The sequence below is a fragment of the Bombina bombina genome, chromosome 1 (assembly GCF_027579735.1).
Source record: "Bombina bombina isolate aBomBom1 chromosome 1, aBomBom1.pri, whole genome shotgun sequence".
Lineage (NCBI taxonomy): Eukaryota > Metazoa > Chordata > Amphibia > Anura > Bombinatoridae > Bombina > Bombina bombina.
In genome coordinates, this window is record NC_069499.1 from 1,279,496,222 (window position 1) to 1,279,513,393 (window position 17,172).

Consider the following 17,172-nt stretch of genomic DNA (forward strand, 5'->3'; position numbering starts at 1 on the left):
TACTAGGATGTGTTTGTACTAAGATGTTAGACCTCTCTGTATAAAAATATCTTATTGGATATGAAAATATATATACCCAGTGGTACTGTTGGTATATGTGATGTCCTATATGCAAGTATTAGTAAAATATATATAATGTAATAGACACAATCTCTAGATTTCAAAGGAAAATAGTAGTAGTATACCTCAGTAATCTAAAAAGTATACAGGGATATTATAAGTATTAATAATACCTGGTATAGAAAGAAAAAATTATTTAAAAAAGCTTTGATAAACTGGAACAAAAATACACAGTATTAATATTGATACTAAGCAGATACACTAGTGTACCTATTGTAGATTAAGCAAAGATTATGTGGAAAGCATAAAGTACATACGATACAAATCATATAATCAAGTCACTTTGCATAGCTCTTAGATGGCATTCATAATTCAAGAGTCTCTTGATGGATTTTTCCTTCAAAGTTTGTCAGAGCTACTATAATATCACAAAAGTTGTAATAAAACGGCCCCGAGCCCGGAGTACAGGTCCCCCTAGGGGTGTCTACTTACACTCCTTAACCTCAATCTATATGAGGTAAGTGCTGCGTAGTGTCGGTAGAAACTTCCTTCGTTCTCCAGAGATTCAGGTTTTGGCTTGTAGGACTTGGTCGAAGCGTTTGTCTGTGATTGGATTCTTCTCTGCTGTGGCCCAATAGGGACAGTTATAAATAGGTCACTAGGGTGCAGCCAATGGCTGTGTGGAATGAAACAGCCTTCTGCTCTTCTATTTCTGAACTTTAGCGTCTCTCTTCATGATTACAAAGTCGCGGGTGTTACGAACAGTAATTTTGTGACAGATGTGCAATCTTCCAGTTCCAGAAGCCACCCGAAAAGAAGTGGGCAGTGGCAGCTGTAAAGAAATCTGTCAAACAGGAAGCAAAGAGCAGAAGGCTGTTTCATTCCACACAGCCATTGGCTGCACCCTAGTCACCTATTTATAACTGTCCCTATTTGGCCACAGCAGAGAAGAATCCGATCACAGACAAACGCTTCGACCAAGTCCTACAAGCCAAAACCTGGATCTCTGGAGAACGAAGGAAGTTTCTACCGACACTACGCAGCACTTACCTCATATAGATTGAGGTTAAGGAGTGTAAGTAGACACCCCTAGGGGGACCTGTACTCCGGGCTCGGGGCCGTTTTATTACCACTTTTGTGATATTATAGTAGCTCTGACAAACTTTGAAGGAAAAATCCATCAAGAGACTCTTGAATTATGAATGCCATCTAAGAGCTATGCAAAGTGACTTGATTATATGATTTGTATCGTATGTACTTTATGCTTTCCACATAATCTTTGCTTAATCTACAATAGGTACACTAGTGTATCTGCTTAGTATCAATATTAATACTGTGTATTTTTGTTCCAGTATATCAAAGCTTTTTAAATGATTTTTTCTTTCTATACAAGGTATTATTAATACTTATAATATCCCTGTATACTTTTTAGATTACTGAGGTATACTACTACTATTTTCCTTTGAAATCTAGAGATTGTGTCTATTACATTATATATATTTTACTAATACTTGCATATAGGACATCACATATACCAACAGTACCACTGGGTATATATATTTTCATATCCAATAAGATATACCACTTTTTATTTTACTTTACCTTATTTGAAACTAGATATTAGTTATTTCACTGTAGAATCACGCTATTTATACAGAGAGGTCTAACATCTTAGCACAAACACATTCTAGTACGTTAATATATTACTACCTGTTTTTTAACATTTATATTTTGCGTTACAAATTTTATTTGCGCCCATTTTTTCTATCAATTCTCTTTTCTACATATTCTCTTTTACCTAGGTGGGAGGGTGTGGGGACTCTCCGACCTTGGTAGATAGATTAGGGCTGCATTTAATACTAATATTGTTTCTATTAATAGTCCTGAGGGTTCGCAATTGCGCCATATGCACATCTCTTTCTGTTTCATATATATATATATATGTATATATATATATGTGTGTGTGTGTGTGTGTGTGTATGTGTGTGTGTATATATGTATATATGTTTTTATTTATATCAAAATGTTATCTTTGTATGCATTGTTAGAATGTTGTTTAATGGCCCTTTAAGTTACAATGTCAGCTTATCATTTATAGTTATCGAAGTTCGCCACCTTGTGGCGTGTATTAAAACTGCAACTGTTTAAAAAGAAAACATTAAAGGTAAAGAAATGTCAAAATTGAAATATGCATGGGTTCATTTCAGTTTTATATAGACGCAATTTTGCAATATGCTTCCATTAGCAACAAATGCTTCTAGTAAAAAGTTATTACTTTTTTTAAGTAGCATACGCACATATCCTGTGAGGGCCTGTGTACCGCACTTTCTCAGAGAGTTAGCAGTGGCTTGTATGACGCACAGACACCATGCACACCACCACCAGTTATCTGTGCTTAAAGGGACATGACACCCACATTTTTTCTTTCATGATTTAGAAAGAGAATGCAATTTTAAACATCGTTCTAATTTACTTATATTATCTAATTTGTTTTATTCTCTTGATATTCTTTGTTGAAAAGCATATCTAGATATGCTCAGTAGCTGCTGATTGGTTGCTGCACATAAAAGCCTCGTGTGATTGGCTCAGCATGTGCATTGCTTTTTCTTCAACTAAGGATATCTAAAAAATTAAGCAAAATAAATAATAGAAGTAAATTGTAATGTTGTTTAAATTTGTATTCTCTATCTGAATCATGAAAGAAAGATTTTGGGTTTAGTGGCACTTTAAGTACTGGTGCACAGGCCCTCACAGCATATGTACGAATGCTGCTGAAAAACAGTATTTACTTTTTCTAGACGCATTTTTGCTAATGATGTGTATAAAAAGCATGTATTTACGATTGAGTTGCACTAGTACATTTTAATTTTGACCTTATCTATATATAGTTTTGCAGAGGTCCAAATTACAAGTGGAGCACAAACACCACCCATCAATTGGACTCCTATTACAAGTTAAAAGTTAGCTCTTGAGTGAAAGCCTCAGGCTCACTAACATTTGGCCACACTAAATCTCTCACTTCAGACTTCTTTGGGTCTTACAAAATTCTTTTCTGACTTTCACTTGAGCTCTAACCTGAAGGTTAAATAGTTTTTTCTACGTATTTTTATTTCTTCACAAGGTACTAAAGTGATATGGTATATGATGAGGTGTTGGACTGGGAAGCACTCAAAGGTGTATATATACTATAACATAGTAAATGAGGTTGAAAGAAGACAGAAGCCCATTGAGTATGGGCTAAGTTTCCATTGAGGGGGTAAAGTTTGGAAACTTATGTTAAAAACATGTATCTCCATTAAAGTCTATAGTGATTTCTAATGTTACAACCAGTTTGCACACTTTACCACCTCAATGGAAACTAGGCCTATGTGTGTGTATTTGTATATATGTGTATGCATTTGGACATATGTATGGAACAATTGGAATATAACCTTCAGTTAACCCCTTAAGGACTGGGCATTTCAGACATAAACTTCCCCAAAAGACCAGAGTATTTTTAGCATTTTTGCCATCACTACATTAAAACAGAAATAGAGCCTTTTTTATATTTTTCTATCAAACTATATATATATTTTTTAATAGACAACCCAAAGTATTGATCAAGGCCCATTTTGTTATATTTCATGCCACCATTTCACCTCCAAATGCGATCAAATAAAAAAAAATTGTTCACGTTTTCACAAACTTTAGGTTTCTCACTGAAATTATTTACAAGCGGCTTGCGCAATCATGGCACAAATGGTTGTAAATGCTTCTCTGAGATCCCCTTTGTTCAGAAATGTCAGGCATACAGTATGTGGCTTTGGCATTGCTTTTGGTAATTAGAAGGCCGCTAAATGCAGCTGCCCACCAAATTTGTATTATGCCCAGCAGTGAAGAGGTTAATTAGGTAGCTTTAAAGGGTTAATTTTAGCTTTAGTGTATATATTATCCTCCCACCTGACACATCCCACCACCCTGATCCCTCCCTAATCCCTCTCAAATAGCTCTCTTCCCTCCCCCACCCCACAATGGTCACCCCCATCTTAAGTACTGGCAGAAAGTCTGCCAGTACTAAAATAAAAGGCTTTTTTATTTTTTTTAACATATTTTTTTTTTATATATTTATATCTGCAGTTTAGGATACCCCCTTACCTCCCTGACCCCCCCCCAAACAGTTCTCTAACCCTCCCCCTCTACCTATTTGCCGCCATATTAGGTACTCGCAGCTGTCTGCCAGTACCCAGTTTGCTGCAACTTAGGCTATTAAAAAAAAAAAATACTAATTTTGCTGCCCTCCCTCAATAACCTACCCCCCTCCCAGATTGATTTCCCACCCTCTTATCCCATCCCTCAGTATAATCTCCAGATTCCCCCACTCCCTCCTTCCCCCTCCCTGCCGCTCTCATTGGGTTTTTTCATTAGCCATAGCAGTCCCACCCACCTCCCGCCCACCTCCAGCGATGGGCTGCCCACCCGCCTCCCTCCTTATCCTCCCGGCACCACCGCTGCCCTCTCGATCTCTCTGCATTGGTACCTCTGCCCGTCTATTTCTGCACTGCGCCACTCATGGGTGGGCAGAAATAGCGCAATCTCACTAGTTTTAAAGAGGCCCATGACAGCAGAGTTGGACGCTGGTCCTTAAGGGCATGACAACCAGCGTCGTACAGGGTATGGCGCTGGTCGTTAAGGGGTTAAACGGAAATCCTGGCCAAAATGTAAATGTGCATAGATGAATTACATCTTTGAATAAAAACATACTTGCAATATATGCATGTAAAGCACAGCTAGATATTCTCAGTGCACCAGCATTTCAAATACTGCAGCTGCTCAGAGTGCAAGTGGGGCTTGTGTCATGTCAGCAATTAACAAATTGAGTCATTACCAGATGGCACAAGCACCTTAGGCTCTCTGAGCAACTGCTGTGTTTAAATTGCTGCTGCACGGTGCATACTTAAATATACTTTTGAAACAGCTATAGTTTTTATTTGAAGCATTTTTGCGAATACATCTATAGAACAAAAATGCTTCTATTCAAAAGTGAAATGTATCCATGTGAATTCCAATTTTGTCTGGAATGTCCCTTTAACTTAATTAGGGTGTTGTTGTGAGATTATGTGGTTCTGAAGAAGGTGCGTGTTCAGCTCTAACTGAGATATTTGCCTTTCTGTTGTGTTATGAGTTACATTTTCTTTTAAGCCCAAAATGGTTTCCAGAAATTCCTATTAATCTAGCATGCATATAAAAGCACACTAGTTATCCTATTTAACTTAACATTATTATTAGCAAAGTATATTAGCATAATAATTAACGTAAATGCACCCAAAAACACCTAAACAATAAGATATATTTAAAAATGTTGATAATGATCTTACTCTAAACCCATAGGACATTACACACAAAAAACAAAGCTTTGTATTGTATTCTTTAACTCTATTATTCTATTTGTGCAGGAAAAAGTGGCCATACCTGCGTGTGTAGATGGGGAGTTTATTCCTAAAAGCCCTGAATCGATTTTGGCAGCAAAAGAAAGTAACCGTGTTCCTTTCATTGTTGGCGTTACCAACCATGAATTTGGATGGATTCTTCCTCTTGTAAGTCACATTGCTATTAGTAGGTTCAGGTTTTCTAACTTTTAGTCAGTGTGCAATATGTTCTGCCATATATTGGGTAGTTCTGCATACATTGGGTACTTCAAGGGACAATGACATCAAATTAAGCTTTCATGATTCAGACAGAGCATGCCGTTTTAAACAACTTTCCCTTTTACTTCTATTATCAAATTTGCTTTGTTCTCTTGGCATCCTTTTGTGAAGAGTAAACCTGAGGAGCAGCAATGCATTACTGGGAGCTATCTGAACACATTGGGTAAAGCAATGACAAAAGGCACATGTGCACAGCCACCTATCAGCAGCTAGCTTCCAGTAGTTAATTTCTGCTCCTGAGCCTACCTAGGAATGCTTTTCAACAAAAGGTAACCAAAGAAAAAATCTAATTTGATAATTGGAGTAAATTGGAAAACAAATTATAATTGCATGCTCTACTTCAATTATAAAAGTTTAATTTGTAGTTGTCTGTCCTTTTAACCATTTGATTAAAGTGATTGTATGCGATAAGAAGATATTTTTATTTTTGTACACTCAGCTGATGAAATGTTAATTTTTTTCTTCCAGAGCATGAATCTAAGTGGATTAAAAGAAGGAATGAATAAAGATACTGTGCAGTCAACACTCATCAATATTCCTATATTTGTAAGAGTTGTTTATGCTAATATCATTTTAATTTCAGCAAAGATTTAAAATATACATTTCTAGAACAAACGCATATTTTCCATTGCATTTCAAATAAATCAAAATCCTGTCTCATTCTTAAAGTAATAGGTCAAATTCAAATTGTGCCTGAATGCATTTCAGTTTAAATATAAGCATTTGTGCAATATACTTCAATTAGCAAAAATGCTTCTAGTAAAAGCTATTACTGTTGCAGGAGCATACGCGCATATGCCACGTGTGAATAGAGGATCAGGATTCAAACATTTTGCCTGCTTAGAGAGTTGGCGGTGGTGTGTATTACATAAGTGAACATTTCATTCTTGTCATACAAGCCACTGCTGACTCATTGAGACAATGTGGTATTTGAAAGTTGGTGCACGGAGCACTCATAGCATATGTGCTTAAGCCAACACATTTTTGGTAATGGAAGTATATTGCAATAATACTTTTAATATTAAGTTAAATGCATCCTTACACATTTCAATTTTGACCTGGTGGACAAAAAACAAAACTTTGTTAATGTCAGATTTAAAGAGTTTACTCAAATATGAGAACTCCCTAATAATAATAATAATGAAAATTTTCAAATTGTGGGTGCCGTTCTTTTATTGTTTTTTTATCAATTACATTAAACACTTTGAGATGGTAATATAAAATAATAAATTGTATATATCGAGAAAAAAACTCTGCAATATACTTTATTTATGTTGTCCCCTCTTCCTGTAATTCCATTCTGAAATTGTGAGCATTTCAGTTCCTGTTAGAAATGGAAGTGCAGAACAATGTTATAATCCACACAGCCATTGGCAGAACACTCTAGTGACCTATTTATAACTGTCCCTAATTGGCCACAGCAGAGAAGGTGAACTTAGGTTACAACATGGCAGCTTCCATTGTTTTATAGGCACTAAAACTTTACACTTGTTTTGCCAATATTTAAAAAGCTAATAAAACTTTAAAAAATACATCTACTTGTTATTCTCAGACTAATCTTCTTTGAATGCATCATTCTATCTAGCACTAGTGTTTAATGTCCCTTTAACTCTGATATATGGATGGATGTACAACAGTATTTCATGTAACTTTAAAAAGTCATCATAAATTTTAAAATAAATATGCTACCTGAGATTGCTGTAATTTACAAAATCATTATAATTATTATAAAGATATTACTCATTTCCATAATCTTCATAAAAAGTTGAATTGAATTTGCTTTGTTACGTCACTATAGTTTCTATAAATGCCATAAAAGATAAAATGAAGTTGCTTTCTTAGATTACTATAACTTCTGATAATGCCATAAGACTCAAATTGAATGTAGTTGTATCCTAGTTATCACTGTTCCTATTAGCATATACGTTTATACGGATACAACATAGTTCATACTATAATATAACCCAAATATCATAAAAATATATGATTGTCCACCTGTGAATTTTTGCATTATTAATTATGGTTTTTACATTATGAAGCTAATTTGAAACTTCGGGCCGGATTTATCAAGGGCCGAATAGCCCCTGATGCCCCTGTTTTGGTGTGAGCCTTCAGGCTCGCCAGAAACAGCAGCTATGAAGCAGCGGTCTTAAGACCGCTGGTCCGCCGCCTCTGATCGGCGGACAGCAATCAACCAGATCAGATACGATCGGGTTGATTGACACCCTCTGTTAGCGGCTGATTGGCTGAAAATCTGCAGGGGGCAGCACTGCACAAGCAGTTCGCCAGAACTGCTTGTGCAAGGTTAAATGCAGACAGCATATGCTGTTGGCATTCAGTAATGTCTGTCGGACATGATAAGAAACATCGTATCATGTCGGACAGACATTGATAAATCGGCCCCTTTGTATATACTGTCCATATAATATAATATTCTTTTCCTAAGTAATATCCCTCTCATTGCCAAACTTCATTCGGTTTTAGTTGAAGCCTTCCCAAAAAATTCCCCTGTTCCTTCAAAAATCTGTTGATTTTGTTTGTTTTTCCAAATTACATATTGAACCCATTTTCTTTTAAATGCCAGGGTTTTTAATGATTTATGATGATGCTGAAAAAATACTGCCATATTCTTTAATCTCCTTACAAATTATAATAATTTGTATAAACAACATCTAATTATAATATATTATAAATTGAATATTTTGTGTTTTTAAATTGCTGTGACAGCCTTACCCTCTTAACTATACATTTTGTTCTGTACGTTATTCTTGCAGGGTCCCATATCTGAGTTTCTGCCTTTGATTATGGATGTATATTTTGGTGACACAGAAGATCCTTTAGAAATCCGAAACCGGTTCCTTGATTTATGTGGAGACCTTATTTTTGTTTTGCCCTCCATCAAAACTGCCAAATATCACCGAGGTGTGTCATACTGGCACGTCTGTCTTATAATTCAATATTGACTTAGTTTTACTTACAGTTGAACATGTTTAAGACACATACAGCTAGATTACGAGTTTTCAGCGCTATAGGGAAAGTAAAGAACGCAACAAAAGTTGCTTTATTTAACCCCCTATAGCGCTGCCATTACAAGTTTAAAAAAACACAGCTTGCGCGGGCGATATGGAGATTTTGAGCTCCATACCGCACCAAAAACAAGCAGTGTTTTGATGTGCTCATGCACGCTTTCCCCATAGACATCAATGGGGAGAGCCGGCAAAAAAAAGTCTAACACCTGCGATTGCAGAAACAAAATCTCTGTAACGTAGCCCTATTGATGTCTATGGGGAAAAGGAAAATACAGTTTAAACCTAACACCCTAACATAAACCCCACGTCTAAACACCCCTAATCTGCTGCCCTTGACAACGCCGCCACCTAAATAAAATTATTAACCCATAATGTGCCGCTCCTGATATCGCCGCCACTATACTAATGTTATTAACTCCTAAACTGCCAGCCCCTACATTGCAACAACCTAAATTAAACTATATTAACCCCTAAACTTAACCCGAACGTAACCCTAACCCAGTGGTGTAACTAGAAACCACAAGGCCCAGGTGCAAGAATCTAAGAAGCCCCCCCCCAAAAAAAAATGAATTTGATACATATATTTTTTTTTTTTTAACATTTAACACAGAAAAAAAAGTGAATCAGATTACATGTCTACAAAAGGAGGTACCCTGTGCCCACAGTCTGTGAGAAGGGCAGACCCCTATTACTGTATATAGTGACACTGTTAAACCCACCAGTACTGTATATAGTGAGTCAGTGACACAGTCTGTAATCTGCCGGTGAGATGGCTGGCCTGACCCTACCCGCCCCAGTACTTTATAAAGTGACCACAGTAGTCTGTGACATGGTCCAGCCCCCCCATACTGTATATAGTGGTACTGTATAGTGACACTGTTTACCCCCTCCCCCCATGCTGTAGTAACAAGGTCTATAATTTGCTGGTTACACAAACATACATGCATAAATTGAAGAAAGTTGTGGAGAGGAGAGACCTCAGCACAACAAGTATACACTTTTAGCACTCAAAAGTCTGAAGAAATATATATAAATCACCCTTAGGTGATATTGCAAGTCACAGAAATCAAATGTCAATATTGTGGTCTTGGTGGGCAAGATAGATAGAGGAGAACTAAATTAAAAATTAACTTTTATTATAACGATTAAAAAATTCTCACACAACACACCATTAAAACTACGTCTAGAGGGATTGGACTATGTGTGCCCTTTTGGTGATATACGCTATAAGTACAGCGTAATACGAGTGGTAGTTATGACCTCATGAGGGTAATTAATGTATATAGTTTGGCTTATGTATAATTGCCAAAACCATTCAGTAACCTCCCTGAGATATGTAACCTACTACCTGATATGTACTCTTAAATGGTAAAGGACTGGGGTAAATATGCGTGAGTAATAGAGTTGCCGCATAAGCTGTGGTGCTAATTGGTTACACATATATGGCTGTTAGCTACTGGTTGGTAAAAAAGCATACAAAGCATTAAACTCCGATAATACACAGTAACCAGGGCTATCTCGTACTGTCTCGCAGGTAAACAGTTAATAGATAAGAAACGACTATATAACCACTAAGCCCTCGTAAGTATTATGCCAAAAGATGCACTAAGGCATTAATATGGACCCAATGTATTCTCTATTAATACTAATGGTGTATGGATTAAGGCTGATATAATCAAAATCCGCTTCTTGCAGCATAAGAGCACTTGAACATAAATCGTATTGGGGTAGAGCATACCATTAGTATAATGAATTAGTGCTAGAGTAAAAAAAGTTTTAAATCAGAGAGAGTAGAAAATATTGCTGTATATAAATATTCGGTGCTACCCTTGAATAATAATATGAAGCAACAAATTAAGAAAGAAATAATTAGGACATATATGAATGTCCCAAAAAAGTAAGGGATTAAACAAAAGCACACAGAATATTATTTTGAAAAAATCCAATTTCTTTATTTAACTTTAACATCTAACAATTTAAAATAAAACTAAAGGTAACATAAAGCTGACAAAATATCTAATTCCCTATGCATACGTATGCAAACTAAAGATGATGCAAACTATAGGATAATATATGTGAAAAAATGTACATAATGTCAAAATACAAGACACAGATATATCCAAAATGTCAGGCTAACAGCATAACATACTGCAAATAAACATAATAACAACAACTTAACAGTCCATGTTCCCACTGTAAGTATAGAAAATGGCTATTGGAAACCATATAGTGGTAATTCACAGAAGGTATCGGTAGTTGAAGGACCGCAACAGAACCTGCTGCACACTAGGTCAAAAACCGATACAAAGTTTGTATGAATATAAGACAGTACTTATCTTTCCTCCTTCAAAGCATAGTTGCGATGGGGCTCTTTACTGATCCGTGATTCCTCGGCGTGTGACGTAACCCCCAGTGAGGGTGGCCAGCTCGTCACTGCAACTTGAGCCAATCACACCTCTGTATATCCTTGTCAGGACGTCCAAGATAGATACCAAGCTGTATTGCTGACATAAAAAAAGTACTTTGCACACTTCAGTAGTTAAGCACCGCTTCTGTTAGCTGTCCTCAAGCTATAAAGTTGATTCCTGATGTCAATTCACAGGCACAACATCCATGCGCTATTATTTCGGCGCTGATTCACAGTTCACAGACTTGTCCTGTTGGTTGGGATATTTTCAGAGGCAGCAGTATAAGCTTAATTAAGTGCTGGAATAAGACTTCAGCTTTATTATGTCACCACAAAGACCTCAGACAGTTGTTAACATATCCAAGGTACTATACACATAGTGCTAGAGTAATACGGGATAAATACTGAGTAGAGGAGTAATATATCTGCTGGATGAATTATTGCACAATACTAGAAACTGAATTTGGTTACTGTATAGTACTTGCGTAATATAATAGTTAATATTATTGGAGTAATATAAAACTTTATTAAACCAGTTATCTGATCGCTTAGAGATTTGTTCCATTCAAGTCAACACACTTATGAAATGATACTTTGATTTCAGTACCGTAATAACTAATGTACATGGACAGATATCGGTGTACCCCTTCTGTTAATATATTTCTCAGTCACAAGAGCAGAGAGTTAGCTAGCCGCTATGTAAAATTTGTTACCAGTTAGTTAGCCCACTATTGCGCCGCTATTTTAGGGCACTCACTTATAAACTAAATCTGTATGATGATGGCAGATGTTAGACTGGCCGTGGCCTGTTACTGCCGTGTGTGCTGTGTTTGCCTGCTGAGCATTGTGAATGAATTCCCAGATTGAGGCCACACGGTTACTGCCAAGGATCAATACCCCCAGACATGTTTCGCCGCTTGTCGGCTTTGTCAAAGGGTGCACGCGCGGCGCGCAAAATTGGCTTTAAATCAGGTAAGTCACTTACCTGATTTAAAGCCAATTTTGTGGGCTAACTAACTGGTAACAAATTTTACATAGCGGATAGCTAACTCTCTGCTCTCGTGACTGAGAAATATATTAACAGACTAATGTATGAGGGTCAACCTATGAAATTTACAAACCAGTATTGAAGTGTGGTTAAACATATAATATTGTTACAGTGTAATAAAACTCCTTTTTTTGTATCAATTGCAATGTTCAAAATTGTATATGATCTTACTGGCAAGATATGTGTTTTATAACAATGAACAGTATATATGCTCTTACTAGCAAGTGATTTGCCTGTTAAACAATATCCATAGCATCACTTTAGCAGACACTTCAGTATTTAAACCACACGCAGGGTTAACTAACTCCGGTTGCATCACAGTTAATCCCTCATACATCCAGCATATGAGAATCTCCATTCCAGCACACTGGAACTGTTCTAGTGCCGTGAAACAAAGTAACTTTAGTTGAATAGGTCTCCCCTTGGGATTAGAAGGGGTACACCGATATCTGTCCATGTACATTAGTTATTACGGTACTGAAATCAAAGTATCATTTCATAAGTGTGTTGACTTGAATGGAACAAATCTCTAAGCGATCAGATAACTGGTTTAATAAAGTTTTATATTACTCCAATAATATTAACTATTATATTACGCAAGTACTATACAGTAACCAAATTCAGTTTCTAGTATTGTGCAATAATTCATCCAGCAGATATATTACTCCTCTACTCAGTATTTATCCCGTATTACTCTAGCACTAATTCATTATACTAATGGTATGCTCTACCCCAATACGATTTATGTTCAAGTGCTCTTATGCTGCAAGAAACGGATTTTGATTATATCAGCCTTGATCCATATACCATTAGTATTAATAGAGAATACATTGGGTCCATATTAATGCCTTAGTGCATCTTTTGGCATAATACTTACGAGGGCTTAGTGGTTATAGAGTCGTTTCTTATCTATTAACTGTTTACCTGCGAGACAGTACGAGATAGCCCTGGTTACTGTGTATTATCGGAGTTTAATGCTTTGTATGCTTTTTTACCAACCAGTAGCTAACAGCCATATATGTGTGACCAATTAGCACCACAGCTTATGCGGCAACTCTATTACTCATGCATATTTACCCTAGTCCTTTACCATTTAAGAGTACATATCAGGTAGTAGGTTACATATCTCAGGGAGGTTACTGAATGGTTTTGGCAATTATACATAAGCCAAACTATATACATTAATTACCCTCATGAGGTCATAACTACCACTCGTATTACGCTGTACTTATAGCGTATATCACCAAAAGGGCACACATAGTCCAATCCCTCTAGACGTAGTTTTAATGGTGTGTTGTGTGTGTGTGAGAATTTTTTAATCGTTATAATAAAAGTTAATTTTTAATTTAGTTCTCCTCTATCTATCTTGCCCACCAAGACCACAATATTGACATTTGATTTCTGTGACTTGCAATATCACCTAAGGGTGATTTATATATATTTCTTCAGACTTTTGAGTGCTAAAAGTGTATACTTGTTGTGCTGAGGTCTCTCCTCTCCACAACTTTCTTCAATCACAGTGTCTAATATACACAGCACCTATCCTGGAACTGGGATTATTTATACCCAAGTATCCTATTATTGGATATAAGTCTATTAATACTTAAAAAGTAGTGCCATTGGAATCTCTTTTTTCTGTATACATGCATAAATACACACACAGTCACATACATACATGCATACACACATAAACACCAATGGGTAAAACAGAAAGACTAACCCCTGTAGTTAGAGACACTAGTGAAGCATCATGTCACACTCACATGATATCAGTGCAGGCAGTGGCAGGTCAACGTTTTTTATTTTTATTTATTTTTTTAAGCTGGGCCCCCACTGCAACCTCTGCACCCCCTGTAGTTTTGCCCCTGCCCTAACCCTAATCCTAAACCTAACCCTAGCACCCCCTAACATTAACATAATGAGATTAGATCTAAATTACATTTACAAATATTAACTAAATAATTCCTATTAAAACTAAATACTTACCTGTGAAATAAAACCTAAGGTAGCTACAATATAACTTATAGTTACATTGTAGCTAACTTAGGTTTTATTTTTATTTCACAGGTAAGTTTGTATTTATTTTAACTAGGTAGACTAGTTAGTAAATAGTTATTAACTATTTACTAACTACCTAGCTAAAATAAATACAAACTTACCTGTGAAATAAAACCTAACCTGCCTTATACTAAAACCTAACATTACAAAAAATAAAAAAACCTACCATTACAAACCTACAACAAACGAAATTATCCAAAAAAAATAAAGATTATTCCTATTCTAATACCCTATATAAAAAAAACACCCCAAAATAAAAAAGCCTAATCTAGAATAAACTACTAAGGGCTCTAAAAAGGGCCTTTTGGGGGCCCCTTAAAAGGGCCTTTTGTATGGCATTGCCCTGAGTTAAACGGCTCTTTTGCTCCAAAAAAATAATACAAACACCCCCTAACACTATACAAACCCCCACCCCCCAAACTACCAAGGGCCCTTAAAAGGGCCTTTGGGGGGCATTGCCCTAAGTTAAACAGCTCTTTTGCTAAAAAAAAAAAAAAAAACCCTAAAAATATACATTACACAAAATAACAAACAAATTATCAAAAAAAAAAATTATTCCTATTCTAATACCCATAAAAAAACACCCCAAAATAAAAAACCTAATCTAGAATAAACTACCAATGGCCCTAAATAAATCAGCTCTGTTTATTCAAATTAGCCAATAGAATGAGAGCTGCTTAAATCCTATTTGCTGATTTGAACAGCCAATAGGATTTTAGCAGCCCTAATTCCTATTGGCTAATTCAAATTTTTTAGCCAATAGAAATGCAAGGTACACCATCTTGAATCGCATCCCTTGCATTGAAGATTCAGTGTATGGCGGCGACCGAATGAAGAGGATGCTCTGCGCAGTATGTCTTCAGGATGGACCGGCACCGCGCCTCCGGCATCAAGATAGAAGGTCCCGGTTGGATCAGGACTTCACCACCAGGATAAAGATTGAAGAGGCCGCCTAGATGAAGACTTCTCAATGCCGGGATCAAGATCGTTCAAGCAGGACTTCAAAAACTGTAAGTGGATCGTCAGGGGGTTAGTGTTAGGCTTTTAAAGGTTTATTGGGTGGGTTTTATTTTCTAGTTTAGGGTTTGGGCAGTAAAAGATCTAAATGCCCTTTTAAGGGCAATGCCCATATAAATGCCCTTTTCAGGGCAATGGGTAGCTTTGCAATGGGTAGGTTTTTTTAGATAGTTTTTTTTTATTTTGTGTGTTAGGGTTTCTTTGCGGGTTGGTTGGGTGGTGGGTTTTACTGTTGGGGGGGGTCTTTGTTTTTTTTACAGGTAAAAGAGCTGATATCTTTGGGGCAATGCCCCACAAAAGGCCCTTTTAAGGGCCATTGGTAGTTTATTGTAGGCTAAGGGGGGTTTATTTTGTGTGGGCTTTTTTATTTTGATAGGGCTATTAGATTAGGTGTCATTCTTTTTTATTTTGGATAATTTCGTTTGTTATTTCTCGTAATTTAGTGTTTGTTATTTTTTGTAACTTAGTATTTTTTTGTTTTTGTATTTAGATACTTTGTAATTTTTAGAGTAGTGTTAGGATTGTTTTAATGTGTAGTTTAATTTAATTTAATCGGTAGTTCATTTAATTTTAGTTTAATAATTATATTAGTTTAATTGTTAGTTTAAACTTAGTTTTTTTAATTTGACAGGTAAGTTTTAATTTAATTTAAGATAGGTAAATTGTAAATTTAATATAAAGTTAGGGGGGCGTTAGGTTTAGGGGTGAATAGTTTAATTTAGTTTATTTCGGTTTAGGAATTAATAGTTTAGTATATTTCGTTGTGGGGGGGCTTGCGGTTTAGGGGTTAATAGGTTTATTATAGTGGCGGCAGTGTAGGGCTTAATAACTATAGTATATATAGTGGGGGCGATGTGGGCGGACGTCATATTAGGGGTTAATAATATTTAAATAGTGTTTGCGATGCGGGAGGGCAGCGGTTTAGGGGTTAATAACTATAGTATAGTGGTGAGGATGTCAGGGTGCGGCAGAATAGGGGTTAATATTTTTTAACGTGGCGGCGATATCGGAAGCGGCAGATTAGGGGTTAATAACTTTAATATAGTTTTTGCGATGCGGGAGGGCCTCGGTTTAGGGGTTAATAGGTAGTTTATGGGTGTTAGTGTACTTTTTAACACTTTAGTTATGAGTTTTATGTTACAGCTTTGTAGCGTAAAACTCATAACGTTTGACTTTAGATGGCGTTACGGATCTTCTCTTTTTAGGCTGTAACGCTCGCTTTTTAGCCAGAATGCAAAACTCGTAATACCAGCGCTATGGGAAACCCATGAAAAAAACGTAATTTTTACGAGTGCAGTACTGACGTTGCGTTACAGGCTTAAAAGCTTGCGGTAGAGCTATACCGACAAGACTCGTAATGGCTGCGTTAGGGAAAATGATGCGTTATGGGCCACAACACTGCTATTTGACTCAAAACGCACAACTTGTAATCTAGGTGATAATTAGGTGCTGCTGGCACTAATTCTCCTATAAATGTGATGGATTTGAACATATTAGCAAATCCTGGCTGTTGCTTCCTAACCTAACAGGTGCATTTCCACCACACCAGCCTGACATACCAGCTGTCATTTTTTTTTATCTTTGTAACTGCATGTCCTGCATTGTTGTAGCTTAGTAATGTTATTTGTTCTTTTGACTCCCTCTAGACTCTGGCCTTCCTGTTTTCTTCTATGAATTTCAGCACCGTCCTTCAATCTTCCGCAATTCTAAGCCAGCCTTCGTTAAAGCAGATCATGGTGATGAACTCTTATTTGTTATTGGAGGTCCATTTTTGAAAAGCAATGGACTTTTCGGAGGTAATTAATTTTATATTTCCTTTTTTTTCTTAATCCGTTTCTTTATCTGGAAAATGTTACTTTTTTGGCTTAT

General features: G+C 36.4%; 1 protein-coding gene across 1 annotated transcript in view; it reads left to right on the forward strand.

The window, feature by feature from the left end:
- The window catches only part of LOC128648625 (fatty acyl-CoA hydrolase precursor, medium chain), a 124,202-nt gene that overhangs the window by 104,927 nt on the left and 2,103 nt on the right, over positions 1-17,172 (forward strand). Inside the window, exons 8-11 of the mRNA XM_053701413.1 lie at positions 5,493-5,633; positions 6,213-6,290; positions 8,519-8,666; positions 16,950-17,099. Of these exons, the coding sequence (XP_053557388.1) occupies positions 5,493-5,633; positions 6,213-6,290; positions 8,519-8,666; positions 16,950-17,099 (517 nt within the window). The remainder of the gene's footprint in view (positions 1-5,492; positions 5,634-6,212; positions 6,291-8,518; positions 8,667-16,949; positions 17,100-17,172) is intronic.